The sequence below is a fragment of the Pollachius pollachius genome, assembly GCF_949987615.1.
Source record: "Pollachius pollachius genome assembly, chromosome: 6".
Lineage (NCBI taxonomy): Eukaryota > Metazoa > Chordata > Actinopteri > Gadiformes > Gadidae > Pollachius > Pollachius pollachius.
Window position 1 is genome coordinate 3,920,210 of NC_136939.1, and position 16,097 is coordinate 3,936,306.

At 39.6% G+C, this 16,097-nt stretch overlaps 2 protein-coding genes across 3 annotated transcripts; both read left to right on the forward strand.

Annotated features, from left to right (window-relative positions):
• The first annotated feature begins 2,333 nt into the window (after positions 1-2,333).
• rps14 (ribosomal protein S14) lies at positions 2,334-5,367 on the forward strand. Of its 2 annotated transcripts, none has more exons than XM_079738470.1 (5): positions 2,334-2,389; positions 3,622-3,773; positions 3,868-4,029; positions 4,980-5,056; positions 5,265-5,367. In XM_079738470.1, the coding sequence occupies exons 2-5, from the start codon at positions 3,625-3,627 to the stop codon at positions 5,330-5,332; spliced, it is 456 nt and encodes a 151-aa protein (XP_079594596.1). In that variant the 5' UTR covers positions 2,334-2,389; positions 3,622-3,624; the 3' UTR covers positions 5,333-5,367. The 2 variants fall into 2 exon arrangements, with proteins under 2 accessions (XP_079594596.1, XP_079594597.1); XM_079738471.1 differs by having other exon boundaries at positions 2,387-2,434.
• Positions 5,368-13,626: 8,259 nt separating this feature from the next.
• Positions 13,627-14,563, forward strand: LOC307077562 (olfactory receptor 2A7-like; the record flags this gene model as incomplete). The annotated part of the gene is given in 3 exon segments (XM_079738991.1): positions 13,627-13,704; positions 13,708-14,447; positions 14,449-14,563. Coding segments are annotated over 3 exon segments (933 nt in total).
• Positions 14,564-16,097: the final 1,534 nt, after the last annotated feature.

Below are 16,097 nucleotides of genomic sequence, written 5' to 3' on the forward strand. Positions count from 1 at the left end.
TGGATTTTGCGTATTGAGCTAGTTTTGACGTGTTTTAGTGAATCCAGGATTAATTTATTGTGAAACTGGTTTGTGAGTTCCGCCTTGTGGCTCCATATCTATTTACTAGGGTTAGGGTTAGATATAGGGTTTGATTTGGGGTATTTCTAACCCTAACCCATATCTATTTACTCTTCCTCTGGAAATGTACTTGTTTTGTTTCAAGTGACTTGACCTTATCCTTTGGTTTAATGCATGCTTGAATGGGAATTTGTGTTTTGATATGGTTGCTGTGACAATTTAAAGTTTACACTGCTTTTGTTGCTGATGAGTTAGCATGTTTCAATCAAAACAAGTGTTTTAGTCACAAAGTAGAACATTTTGAAGGTGCACTTGATGATTTAGAGCTATAGTACCTGTAGGTTTATAAAAAGGTTTTGGTTTTCTACCTTTGCCAGAATATTTTCCATGATGATGAATGTATATCTACATCTAAACGCGATATTAATTAATTTGATCTATATTGCTTTCCTATGTGAACACTTTTAATGTTCAGTGAAATGCTCTAGGGCGGGTGTTACCTCAAATAAACATGACATTGATTGTATTAAGCCGCTAGGGTAAATACACGTTTACTCTAACCTATAGGTCAAGGTTATACCTAAATCCAGGTTATAGGAATATGGTCATCGTTTTTTAGGGAAATGTATTTAATCTACAAACTGTGTTAAATCATGGAATACCGTTTAAAGAGAAATGATCTGGATCAGTTTGCCAACTCCTACCCTAACATAACCATATATTTATTTAATACTTTAGTAAATATATTAAATTCAGATAAGTAAACGTATACTTCTCACATACAGGCAATAATTCTACACTTTAACACTCATTTTTAGAATAGAGGATCCTTTTAAAATATTAAACTTGCATAAATTACAACAATTTGATACATACATAGTATAATGATGTCAACCATAGAAAGAATTATTAAGAGGCTTTTTTTTCATCATATGTTATAATCTGTAATTTTATAGATTAGATTATAGATTAATTAGATTATAACATGTTTAAGGGTTATCTACAACTATCTGTTACCTTTAAAGGTTAAATATATATTGTGTCAATCTTAATGACTGAGGCAGTTTACTCTGGTTGAATGTTGTTACATGATGAATATTAATATTCTGATGCTCTGCTACATTGTTTTATAAATATGTGTAAAACTGTCTGTTTCAAAGAGAATGCCAATGACACAAATGAGGTCTTTATAAAGTTGTACACCACTATTAAGACGATGCTAAACTTAATTCCAGCTTGATTTAATGGTGCATGCCACGTCAGTTCCATGCTTCAAGTGATGTTTGTTGATATCTCCTTATAAGGCCATGCTGTAGTGCTTTCATGGCAAATTATCAGATACATTCTGAATAAACCATCCCAATAAAGGTACTGTACACTTCTGACGTATGTCTGTTTCTTCAGTTTTCACTCAAATGTAAATGTATCATTCAACATGCATGTCAAATGGAACATTTAATAAATAATCTATGGTAACAATTATCTATATGAACATGATACATTATATAAACCCGCTCCAGTTAGAATATATGCTGTAACTGATTCTATTGAATCACAAAATGTCTCTCTCTAGAGAATTATGGCAGTTTAGGGTCCAAAATGGTCGAGATTCTATGGGAAAAAAATCAATTTCCCTCAGGGATGAGGGATATTTATTGATTATCTTATCTGAAAGAAAATTTATATCCAATATATTTAATAACTTAACAATGTTTGAAGGACTAGTTATTGTAAATCTAATTTTTTTTAATATAATCTATTTTATTGTTATCCCATCTTTCTGGCATATGATGTAAATTAATAAAAATAGGCCTATGTATAATATAAAATGTTTATATCATATATCTATATCTATCTATCTTTCTATGTATATAAGTATATGTGTGTAAGTATACACACGCACGCACGCACGCAGTCAGAAAGGCAGGCACACACACACACAAACACGCACACACACACACACACACACACACACACACACTATACTATAATGTTTTACGTATATTATATACAGTATGAATATAGTTTGTGTTTTGGACATGTTTTACACCTTAGATATTTTATTTTTGTCTATATTGTATGCCAATTATATATTCAATTTATTGAATTTTATTTTATTTTATTAACATAATATAACAGAACAATAAAAGGACAACAATAAAACAACAACGTTGATCTATTCAACAGAATAATATATTATGCACATCCTGACCGCGTATGCGCTGGGTACGAAGTGACGACACAATTTCCGCGTCAGAATTGTTGAACTTTGCCACCGGTAGCGGAAGTTCTTTCCTTTCCTGTTTCTGCTTCGAAGAGACACACCAAGGTATAGAACCCGCACTTTGATATCCGTTTAAAATCTTAATATAAGGTAACCATCCGAACATGTCTATGTGTTAACTTGAATTTGTACAAGTATTGTTTCACATAAATGCCTTTATTTTATTCCCACACGATCTCGATGTGTTTGTTTTGTGCGTGTGTTGGCTCTGCTCGAATCGACGCGTCGGCGATACCGCCGTTTCTCTGTTACTGTGTAGGAGACAAGACAGGATTTAACTTAACATTTAATTTAAATAAGGCTCGGAAAACGTATATCATGACGAAATTGTGTAGGTCTGGACCAATGCATGCAGGGCTCTGGCTTAACTTGATGCTAATGGCGGCTGGGCTTCATTCAGCCTATAATCAGGAGCTACACGCTGTAACGTTATGGATATGAAACGGGGCTATATGAAATATGGTTCAAGTACTGCTACTACACTGTTAGGTAGTTGGCTCATACATAGCACTCGTGTACCTAAGGTCATCACTGATGACTTGCTGGTTATTAGCAGATGGGCTGCTTGCACTAACCGTTAAATATCAACTTGAAAGTAGTTGTTTCAAACGTATATATTGCCCATTATTGAAAATATAATAATCAGATTTAATGATGACAAACTCGCACCCAATGGATAGCATGGATCATCCATTAGGTATTGGCATGCCTTTTTGGTTTAACACAAATTCACCTGTAATGGCACATTTCTGTCAATAATTTGGCCTAGCATTCAATCACTTCAAGAAGACTTCAACAGAAAGTTGTTCATAAAAGAGCTAGTCATTAAACACTCAGTTAGATTTGGAGGGAATTGTGAATATGGTCGCTACACACTACCTTAATGCTGATGCAAGCGTCTTTGGTCAGATATCTCCACTAAGGATGTATATATTTACTAAGGTGATGTATTCTGTGAAGTTGCATCTTAAAAATAATCGCGCCTGTATGCTTCTATGTGCAAGTAGTTGTATTGTTTATTATCAAACGCTGGCTAAGGTTCCAGACAAAGCAGTGTAAGCATGCATCTGGGAATGAATTGGATACGACTTTGAAAGCTTTTTACATCATACGGGAATGTTTTGTATGAGAGGTTGCAAAGTTAAGCCAAAGAAGCCTTCTGTGGTTCCAGCCACTTCTCTAGATGTGCCGATTTGTATTGAAGGCTCCATCTTGCTGCACATCAGACCATAGACCTACAATAGACCCTAACCCTGTCTTGCTTTCTCTCTCTCCAGACTATGGCTCCCCGTAAAGGCAAGGAAAAGAAGGAGGAACAGGTGATCAGCCTCGGACCCCAGGTGGCAGAAGGAGAAAATGTCTTCGGTGTTTGTCACATCTTCGCTTCTTTCAACGACACTTTTGTCCACGTCACCGATCTCTCTGGAAAGTAAGTCATCCTCCTTAAGGTAATCTTTAAAATGTCTTCTCTGGGATCCCCTACACCGGTGTGTCTAACTTGTTTGTCATGGCCGGGTTTCCAGGGAGACGATCTGCCGAGTGACCGGCGGTATGAAGGTGAAGGCAGACAGAGATGAGTCTTCCCCGTACGCCGCCATGTTGGCCGCACAGGACGTCGCTCAGCGCTGCAAGGAGCTTGGCATCACCGCCCTGCACATCAAGCTCAGAGCCACCGGAGGAAACAGGTAGGACATGAACTAAAACTAGGACCAAAAGCCAGCTGCATCATGGTTTTGCTGTACTACATACCGGGTGGGACATGGTTGTACAGTAGTACAAACCAGATGGACTAACTAACCCTTGTAGTAAACTATTCTCTAATGGTTAACGCTCCCCCTACTTGTAGTTAACTATTCTCTAATGGTTTGCACTCGTTAGTAAAACTAGCTGTTTTCAAAGTGCTTTATCGTATAAGAATACAGCATCTTTCGCCCCCTTTATTGCCCATCCTGGACCTGTGTCCTTGATGTTTAAACACGGGGGGTAAAGTATCTCTCCCATAAACCTGTGGTGTAGGCTCAAGCCCTCGCTTCGGATCCTGTCGGGAGAAACAAGCAACTGTCGAGTAGTGCATACAGTTGGATGTTGATGACATTGGCATGTGTGGCATGTGTTGAACAAAAGCAACATTATTTTAACAGTTTTCTACTTCGATGACTCGATGGATGAACGTTATAAAGGGATGTTTGTAACTTATTGGGCTACTATCCCTCAAATAAGTGATTACTTAGAAAAGGGTGGTTACTTGTGACATAATCAATAACTCTGTGCACTTAAACAATTTGTAGACCTACCCATTCAAAACATAGGCCATGTTTTACCAGTGTTCATAATGCCTGTTCTGACGGAGAAAGCTTGATGCCTAAGGAAAGGATGGTCCACGACCTATTGGAACAGAGCTCCAGTTAAGGATCTACTCGCTGGCCCAGTGGCCCTGGCATCCTAGTGCATGTTGAACACTAACCCTTCTATTGATGGACTCTTTGTCTGTAGCTAGGGGATGAGAGTGTATCTTTAGCTGGGTTGTACAACCGCTCACCCTAACGGAATATTCCTGACATGGGATCAGGGGGGAGGGAACCGACTCTAGTATAAACAGAAACGGGGGAGACCCTAACTTCGGTTTTGTTTCAAGGACCAAGACTCCCGGCCCTGGTGCTCAGTCTGCCCTGAGAGCCCTGGCTCGCTCTGGGATGAAGATCGGCCGTATTGGTACGTAGCACCTTATCCACACCACTTTGGACACCATCCATACCACTTCTAAACACCCATTTTCCACTTATAAACCACAACGCACACCATCTCTGTACATTTGCCTTGCACCTCTGCTAGATGTATTTTGGTCCCGGTACTGAATGTTGTGTTCATCTATTGGATGCATTACAGTCGCAGTACTAATATAAATGTTTCTTCTCCACAGAGGATGTGACTCCAATCCCATCCGACTCTACCCGCAGAAAGGGAGGTCGTCGTGGTCGGCGTCTGTAGGATGATCTTTCTTTCAATAAAATGTTCGATTCCAACCTCATTGGTCCTTCTCTTTTTTTTTTATATACATTTCAAGGACAACTGTTAAGGCCGACATATTAACTCAGATATAGAACGTAGATAGGCAGATCGATATAATCCCATACGTGCGTATTTATATATGTGTACACGGTCCACTTCTATGTACCGTGGCGACCAGGAATATAAAAAAGTAATATGGTTGGTCTTTACAATGTTTTGTAATGAACTCTTGCGGCTCACTGTTGTCAACCACTGACCGAACTTTGTTTCTGAAAGAGCAAAGTGTTTGTGCAAAGTCCAGAAGTAATTCTTACAAAAACTGGTGCTTGAATGTTTTGAAGCCAGGACAGATTGGCTTGTTTTGGACCATCGCTACACTTGTATGATGGCTGTTTCTGTTAAGGTATACGTGCATGTAGTTCAAATATTGTACTTAATTATATATTAGTGTAGAGTATGGTGTGCAAGATTGTATTGCAGGGGTGATACTTAGCCACCAGGTGGGAGTGTGACTAGCCTTTACAAGCTGTTTGAAAATCTGTCTTTTGCTGTGTTTCAGTGATGTCACAATTGAGTGCACTTGGATTGTAGGCTCGATAGATCAGTCTACCATTCATACATCTAGGGGACACTCCACCTGTGATGTCACCAAAACAAAGGGAAAGCCAGATTTTCAAACTGCTAGTTTTCCTTTTAATCAGTTGGTGACAATCTTGATGATCAATATAGTCCTCGGCTCAACAAACATGTAGCCTTAATGCCGTCATTCTAAACTGTAAACTGGATTAATACAATAATTTACCTGTCATTAAACCAAAGGGTAATTTCACGTTTGTTTACACTATAAATTGTGATTTTACTGGGCTTTATTGTTGCTTAACATCTGTCTTGGTTATCTTTTCTGTACTCAGAAAAGGGGTTATGGATCTCTGCGCCATCTAGTGGTGCCAGGGGAAAGCACCGGCACACGCTAGTGAAGGTGAATAGAAAACGTGGGTGGTTTTCAGGGAGGAAAGGATAGGATCATGCGAACAGAAGAGAGGAAGAGCAGTGTTGTGATGGCAAATACATGGAGAGGTTACGCTTTGGCTAGGGAGGAGGAAGAGCTACGGGTGAAGTGGGGACGGACTGTCCTATGTTCCCGTCTGGTGAGGTGGTGCCTTAGATTGAATAGTGATGGATGTGTGCAGAGTGGGGTAACTGGTTGTATTGTAAGCAAATTCTAAGAATGTAATAATTGTACCGGTGTCTAGAGTCTATGATTGCCTGTGACAGGATTTGTTCTAACGGTTGTGTAATATGTTGTTGCAAGGTGTAATGGCTGGAGGTAGGTGGAAGGCAGTGGGAGTGTGTAAAATATAATACTGGCACATGAAACCCTCGGCTTGTCTTACAGATCAGTGTTTCCCCTAGAATGGAGTTGCAGCAGCGGAGGTGAAATGTTATTTCTTTTTCGCTCGCAATTTTTTTGTGTGCTCGCAAAGCGGACCCTGCCGGGAGGTTTCTATGTGTCTGCCGGCAACATACATAAAGTACATTTGTGCACATTAATGAGCAGGGGAAATAAGGAGAGATTGAAAATTTTAAAGTATAATCTTTAAAACCATCATTTACATTTATTTAACAAAAAATGTATTATATATCAACAACCACCCTATACAGTAAAATCACATAACACAAATACAACAATCGAAAAGGTCTGTGCCTCAAACCAATGCATCCTCCAACTCCCTCCCCTCTACCCGTCACAAAGCTTGTAGTAGGACCATAAAGAGGCCATGCCTCTATTGAACAAGTTTTGGGGCTCTAGAGTCAATAATGGAAACGCTATTGAAATTTTACCAATGTTGTAAATGGTTCTCTGGGTTACTACACTCAATTGTGTCTCAACGATGTTTCACTGATCTATTGAACCGCAAACTGCCAGTTTATTTCCAACTTCCGTAAAGTTGGAATCCAGATCCATTCACGCTGTGAGTAAAGCATATATATATATGCATACTCATTTTAGGTAAATTCACGCTGTGAGTAAAGCATATATTTATGCTTTACTCACAGCGTGAATTGACCTGGATATGAAGCGTCCGTAGCGCAAAATAACATTTGTTTCTAAAGAGAAGACGGAGCTCTCCTCTCCGTTTATATGGTTTACTCAGGTGTGTGAATTGACCTTGATATGAAGCGTCCGTAGTGCAAAATAATGTAACATTCGTAATTTAAAGAGATAAGCTGAAGCTCTCCTCTCCTCTTGTTAAAAAAAAGAAATTAAGCAGCGACGGTCTTATTTCAGCAGCGGCGTACCGCCACTGCTAGTGCATATAGGGGAAACACTGCAGATGTTGTCCCCCTCTCAATCTTTGAAAGAGATCTACGAAACAATAAAACCATTAATCAAAAAATCTAATCCGGACACTTCAGACCTCTCCAATTGTATTCCCGTTGAGACATACATAGCATTCTTGAGGCTTTCCAGTCTGTTTTTTAAACCCTTCACAACACTGAAACAGCGCTTTAAAAAGTTTTAATGATCTTGACTATCTACTGACCCCAGGGACCCAGGAACTGCTAGACACAGTAGACCACTGTGTTTGGCATTAAAGGCTCTGGAGGAGCTCAGGTTTTACTTGTCCTGTGTTGTCTGTCAACCTCGGTGACTGTATCCTCCACAGCGCCCCTTCTGCTGTGTGGCGTTCCTCAGGGTTCTGTTCTCGGGCCAATTCTTCATTCTTTATTCAATTCTTTATTTCCTTTACTACAGATTGATAAATTAAGGAGCAACCCATTAATGTAACCCCGATGGGATGCATATAAACACATTCTAAGTACATCCAATGTGCGCACGCACACACACACACACACACACACACACACACACACACACACACACACACACACACACACACACACACACACATTTATATAAAATGATCAAATGCATGGATATTAAAACACACAGAAAGGATAAAATAAGTGCTGGGTACTTAAACAACCCCCACCCCCCCCTTTTACTTTTTATACTAGAAACCATATATGTTGTGTTTAATTACATGACAATACATGATGAGAGTGTATGTAGTGAACAAAAAGGGGGCAGAATAGAAACAGGGCAAGGTTATGTGTGAACTTTCAGTTGATTTGACAATTAATATAAGAAGGTATAGGGAAACTAAATGAGTGGTGTTCTACAGGGGATTTATGTTCTATAGTCAAAAGAAATGAAGGCAGACGCACATAAAGCAAACGCTACGACTCAACGAATCTGAGAGACAATGAGGCAGGTTTACCAGAGTTCAAAATTTACATTTGATTACATTTCAGATTCGTCATAGATAAGTAATACTGGAGCCTCTTGCGGAAGGTCTGGTATGTTTGTCCGTTCCGTCTTGCCGTACCTGAAAAATACGTTGGAATAGAGTGGCGAAGTCGCGCCTCTTCCGGTAGAGCCCATGGGACCTATGAGATCGATAAATATCAAACTTCTTCACGAATTTCTTTAGTTTTCTTTGCATAAAAAAATATCATTTTAAATCCACAAACAACATATGTATAATCCAGGGCATATAAAGACTGGGACCAGAAAATAATTGCTTTCTCTCCATTGAAACCCATTTATATTTTTCGATCTCATAGGTCCCATGGGCTCTACCGGAAGAGGCGTGACTTCGCCGATCTATTTAACCTGCTCGTGCGTCTCAATCTGCTCTTCGGATTCAAATTTGCATTGTGAGTCGGTACAGTCATATGTGAGTCTCAAAGCTATGCTAAGCTAAGTGAGCTGTCATACTCAACCGTTACCTAGACTGAACCTACGGTATGAACTATTTATAATATTAGTTAATATTTAATTCCTGATCAGCCATGTTTAAGTATAGCTTAGCACTTTCTATATTAAAGGGGTGGTAGTAAACGATACAACAAAGCTAAAGTTATTACCGGTATTACTTTGAAGTGTCCCAGGTTGTACGGAATTTGAAAATATAAGCGACGTTACTTTTGTTGCTTTCTTCTGAATACGAATTATGTTTTCTGATTAATTAATCGGTTACAATCTTCGACAACTCTACACATGTTTGATTTGCTGCTTTTAATCATAGTGGCACATTGTGAGGAAGGTGGACCGAAGATTCGACCTGTAACTGGAACGGCAACATCTCTGTGGAAGAACTACGTTCGGTGAGCACAGAAAGCATATTTTAATAATAATAATAATAATAATAATAATAATAATAATAATAATAATAATAATAATAATAATAATAATAATTCATTGAATTTATATAGCGCTTTTTTTTTTCTCTGGAAACTCAAAGCGCTTACAGTGAAGGGGGGGGGGGAACCTCACTAACCACCACCAGTGTGTCGCACCCACTGGGGTGATGCACGGCAGCCAATTGGCGCCAGAACGCTCACCACACCAGCTTGAGGTGGAGAGTGAGGGAATTAATGAATAAGCCAATTATACAGGGGGATGATTAGGGGGCCAGATTGAATGAGCCTGGTTGGGCAGTTTTAGCCAGGACATCGGGAATCCCCTACTCTTTGCGATCAGTGCCCTTGGATCTTTTATGACCTCAGTGAGTCAGGACCTCGATTTTACGTCTCCTCCGCAGGACGGGACCCTCCACAGCACACTGGCCCCGTCACTGCACTGGGGCATCGGGGAATGATGTTTTTGGCCAGAGGGAAGAGTGCCACCTACTGGCCAACACCGACACCCCTTCCAGCAGCAACTCAGTTTTCCCAGTTGGTCTCTCATCCAGTACTAACCAAGCCCACACCTGCTTAGCTTCAGAGATTCAGCTAATGCAGGGTTGCCATTGGTCTGGCTGCTGGCGAAACAATTTTATTTAATCTCATTTTAACAACAATTAAAACGTTTGGTTTTAAACCTCACGGCATCTGAATGCCGCGCAGTGGCTCGTCGTAGTGGCCACCATTTTAACCAGCCAGGGTCACGGTCAACCAGGCTTTACTTTGAAGCTCAGTGTCGTCGTTATTTAAGAAAATTAATTAATTAATTTAATATACGTTGATGCATGTCTTCATCGTCAACTTTAAAACACAATTTATTATGCGTTGACTTGGGTCGTTCGTTAAAATGTTTTAATTGCAGGGTGAGGTAGGTGGTAAGTCCAATGCCGCCATCTAGTGGCGCCAGAGGAAGAGCAGGGGCACATGTTTCTTAAATGAACCAAAAAACTGCTGCTGCCATTAAGCTTCTACGAAATGGTAGTAAGAAGAACATGGAATTTATGAAAGGGGAAAAAATAATACTGTTATTGTTAAACAAAGCCCACAACTAGGGGAAACTGAGCATCTTGAAACAACTCGACATTCAAAATGAAATAAAAAAGTAAAAAGGATTTTTGAAAAAAATAAAAGGTTATTGTTGGGACTTTAAGATGATGGAATTAGTGTATGGAACGAAGAAATAATGCAGGAAAGAAAGGAAAACACTGAAAATGACTGGGGGCACTGGCACACCACTTTCCAGTCCTTTTATATTATTTTATTTTTTCATGTTTTTCATTTTATGTTTCTATTCTTTGCAGGGATAAAGAAAGGAAGGAGGAAGGAACGTAGCCAAGGTACATGTGGATTTATTTTTCTTGTCCCACAGGGGGACTCCGGTCAATAAAATACACATCTGGTAGGCAAAAAAAGTCAATAACAGGGAGGATAATGTTTGAGAATACACTAAATATACTCGCTGGGGGGAAGGAACCCAATCACACACTCTAAAGCACACACACATCCACGCACATTCCCGCAAATAATAAATCATGTCACTAAATATATAGAAAAAAAGTGTAAGTGATAGTAAACCATGACTAAGAAGGAGCACACTTAAATTGTTTAGAAGTTCCTGGGTTAAAGAAACTGCATGTCCACCTTTTAATGAAAATAAATAGTAAAAGCCTGCTATATTATTAAAACACTCAGGAAAAAAAACACTATTTTCCATATCAATCAGTGGACACGTTAACATTAATACTAGCCTCTAACATTAAAAAAACCTCCAACGGACAATATAAATGAATAAATAAGAGGTCAAAGGCCTCTGTAAAATGATGTGCACATAGTGTGAAAAAGCTCTAAAAAACAGTAACTAGCCGTGATTCTTACACCGTGGCCCTCTTACACCTCCCAATGGATGTTGGGAGGCAACACCCAAAGCCAACACCCGTGCATTCAGGGTGATGAATACATTACAGATCATCCGTTTTTGAGTTGATAAATCACTTGCTGGAAACATTTGGTGGGATGCGATTTTGATTGTCACTTTGTTTCAATCAGTGGCTTCAAGAAATGACTACTGGGGAGTGGGATCTGATTTTCCATTTTGATTCCATGTTGTCTACCATCGTCACTGCACAGTCAAAGCTAAATGCATGAGTATTATTTTATTGGAATATGAATGTATTTTTATTCTTTGCAAACTAACTTTCTAGCTCTGATGCAACCCAAACTGTGATCAATTTGTATAACATTTACATCAGCTGCTTACTGCGCTTGCGAAAAAGTGGGGTTATTCTCCATGGTGGGAGATCCTGAGTGTACGATGTCATCATTCTGTAGGAACAGTATCAACAAACATCTCGTTAACATCCTCATTAGACGCTTCATGTCCCCAGCGGAGTTGAGATTACAGTACACAGTTGATTAACTTTGTACAGAGTGAGTAGTTTATGTTCTTCATGAGTTCAAGATATTACAAATATAAAAAGAAAAAGATGAGGCAACACTTTACAATAAAGGAAATAATTTTCTTTAATGAAGCATTATTTATAAAAATATTTTATGCAGTAATGAGCGTTATTGTATAGCATAAACATAGGGTAAGGAGTAGTTGGTTAAGGTTTACTCTAACATATTAAATGTATACATTAAAATCCTAGTTCATGAACACCATTAACTTAACACCATGAGTAAATGGTAGACCATTAGTTAACTGTTTATTAAGTACGTTAATGCTGTGTTTACTTTTGGTAATAAATGGTTAATTAATGTACCCTTATTGTAAAGAGAAACCAAAGAAAATAGAGCTGAGGTTTCATATACATCGGTAAAATATATTTCAATATTTTGTTTCTCACAAAAAACGGCTACAGAATAACACGTAGGCTGTGTCTCAATTCAGGGGCCGCATCCTTCAAAGGACGCAGTCTATGAAGGTGTGGCCTTCGTAGACCCTGAAGGCCGAACAAGCGTTGTTAAATGAGAGGGTTGGGCCTACGAAGCATTTCCAGTTTGCGTAACAAGTCGCTAACGCCCTTTCACTTGCATGACGACGTGCCTTTGAAATGGGACAGCCTTGCCGCGCCGCTGTGACGCAATCGGTCTTCAAATGCAGCCTTTGAAGGATGCGGTCCCTGAATTGAGACACAGCCCCAATGACCTGACCTGTCGAGTGGCCTATTAAGTGAAACCAAAACTTCTTTTTTTTTAACGTGGTAATGTCAACATTGTAATATATGCCCATTAGTCAATGTTACTAAAATAAGACTTTGAGAGAAAACAGGAGCAAAATCCTATGTTTTTTCCTGTCTCTGCCAAACAGTTTGTTCCATTCTTTTCCCAACCCACTAGGATATATTTTTATGATGACTTATTTTAAGCTTCTTGGACATTATGGATAACACCAAGGTGTGTGTGTATGGATGTGTGAAGCTCCATATGAATCCTTGCAAAAATGTTCATATGGGTCTTTTTGGACTACCAATTCAAACAACCTATTCTGTCGTTTGGGTTGGCGGATAGGCTGTGAAGTTTATATAAACAGAATCTGAAGTAGTAAAAACGACAGTGAAACAAAAACTTAAAACAGCTTGTGGCTGGTTTTGAGAGGAGAACATAGCCAATGAGAGCTAATTCGAGGGAGGTCGGCTTGCAACCGAAAGGTTGCTAGCCCAGCTCCTCCTAGCTGAGGGTTGATGTGTCCCTGAGCAAGACACTTAACCCTAACTGCTCCTGACGAACTGGCTGTCGCCTTGCATGGTTGACTCTGCCGTCGGTGTGTCAATGTGTGTATTAACCGATGTAAGTCGCTTTGGATAAAAGCGTCTGCTAATTGTAATTATAATTCTGGGCCCCTGAGGCCCTGCTCCTGAGACTGTATCCGGTGATGATGACAATGTACCGTCAGAGTGAGCCATAAAACTGCTTGCCCCACACATTACCCTGGAGAGAGGGGGAGAAAGAGGCGTAGAGATTGAAAAACATAAAAAGAAAGGAGCTGGTCAAGCTCTCTAACATCACTTGGACATCAAGCAATGGAGTCTAACATGACTATTGTGACACCAGCATACTTCATTATCAGTGGCTTTTCAGGCATCCCTCATATTAACTACTAATATTTATTTTTACTTGTGTTGTACATGCTGTCAGTTGCGGAAAACAGGGTAGTGATGGCCTTGATATGCTTAGACCAGTGTCTCATGACTCCAAAGTATATTGCTGTGTTTAACTTGGCATTTGTAGATGTGCTTGGCAACTCCGCCCTGGTGCCCAAGGTTTTTGACACGTTCTGGTTCGACCACAAGAACATCATGTACAGCAATTGCTTAACCTACGAGTTTTTTAATTTCATGACCATCACCATGCAGTCACTTAACCTGGTTGTACTCTCCTTTGACAGGCTAGTGGCAATCACCTTTCCATTGCGTTATCAGATCATTGTGAGTCTGAAGACCATGTCCTCATTGGTGGCCTCTTTTTGGATTATCGGCATCCTTGTCAACTTAACAGCTGTAGGGCTCCTAACACGGCTGTCCTACTGTAGGTCTTTTGTTATCAACAGCTATTTCTGTGATCATGGGCCACTTTATCGACTCGCCTGCAATGACAATCTGCCTAATTTTATACTTGCCAATGCCTTAATAGCTTTTATTCTTTGGGTTCCATTGCTGTTTGTCTTGATCACTTACATGTGCATTGGTGCAGCATTGGCTAAAATAGCTGGAGCACAGGATAGAATGAAGGCTTTCAAAACATGCAGTGCTCACATGATGTTGGTGACCATTTATTACCTACCTATTATAGTCACATTTGCCTTTGCCGCTAAAATGCCTCCAAATATTAGGATCATTAATATGTCTTACTGCAGTCCCACCCCCTGTGTTGAACCCACTCATTTATGTTCTACAGACTCAGGAAATAAAACAGTCTCTTAAAAAGGTGTTCAAAAGACTGAAGCAATTAAAAATGTAGTTATAATGGAATATCAATATGTGATAATTTAAGCTATTGTACCGTAGGGCTGGGCGATATGGGCCAAAATGAATATCTCGATATTTTTTTACTATATCTCGATACATGATATATATCTCGATATATTTTGAATCTCCTCTAGAGCACATCATAAATGCTCGATTCAACCATGTCTGGCATAATGTTACTACATTTTATAATAATTCGAGTATTCCTGAAACATAAGTCTGCATGTAGATTACATGAAACAACATATTGTTTAAACTCATGCTTTCTATTGGAAGAATTTAGAACTTGCACATAAGAAAAGGAAAATCACAGCAAGTTAGATTTACCAACACAGCATTTATTCAAACCGTTAATTATTTTCAAGCAAAAACAGAGCTCAAAGCCAAACAAATGTGCATTCAAAACACTTGACAAGAAATAATGATCATAATACAAAATTAAATCAAAGTGCACCTTTTTTCCATCATGTTTTTTATGACTGGCTAACAAAAAGAGAGCTCAAAGCCAACAAAAAAATGCATTGAGCAACCCCATAAATAGTAATAATAAATAAATAGTAATAATAATTAACTAAATTAAAGTGCATCTTGTTTGTATTGTTCATTACAACATTAAATCCAAAAAACTGTCTAATATGTGAAGAAAAGAAGCTAAGGTCAGAAATGTCACTGTAAAACAATCATGTCACAGGTGTGTGGCAACATATGAAATGAGCTACAGGTTCTGTGCCAAAAACACAAGCCTATCCACAGTTTCAGGCTTGAGAGATGCCTGCTGGCATGTGACAATGTTCCCACTGGTACTGAATACCCTTTCCGAAGGGGAACTGGTGGCAGGCACACATAGATACTTAATGGCCAGATTTTTAAGGTTTGGGAACATGTCTTCATGTTTCTTCCAAAACTGCAGGGGATCAGACTCACTGTCAGCAGCGGCAGACTGCAGGTAGGTGGACATCTCTGTGTGTATCTGGCCTCTCTGTGATGGTGTGGCAGAGGCAGAGCACGGCGTAGCTTTTTTGAAAAAACTTCCGAGAGTTTTCTTCTTTGGTGGCTCTTCTTGAGGCTGTGAAACAGTGGCCTCAGCTGCACCCTGGTCGGACAGCATTTTCTCCATCTCAGCCATGGCTCTGAGCTTGATGTCCTCGATCTTTTCCTCTGCAATGTATATCGTTTTGAACCTGGGTTCCATGAGAGAAGCCATGTCCAGCAACTTGTTTGTTTCAGGGTCAGAAAATTTCTCCTTCAGATAGTCCAGGATGGAGACTTTGATTGACTTTGTCAGTGGAGTGTCATCCTCGTGAACAGCCAAGATGCTGGACTCAAAGAGATGGAGCACAGGCTTGACGTAGGACACTGTGACATAGTCTTCACCTGAAAAGACATCGGTGAATTCGACTAGGGGTTTTAGAGCCCTATTAACGGATTCAAGGACTTCCAGGTCTTGCCAATAAAGACCAAGAACCTTGTTTTTTTGTCGGAGCCCAAGATTTTGGAAACGGCACGCTCCTGCTCCAGAACCCTCT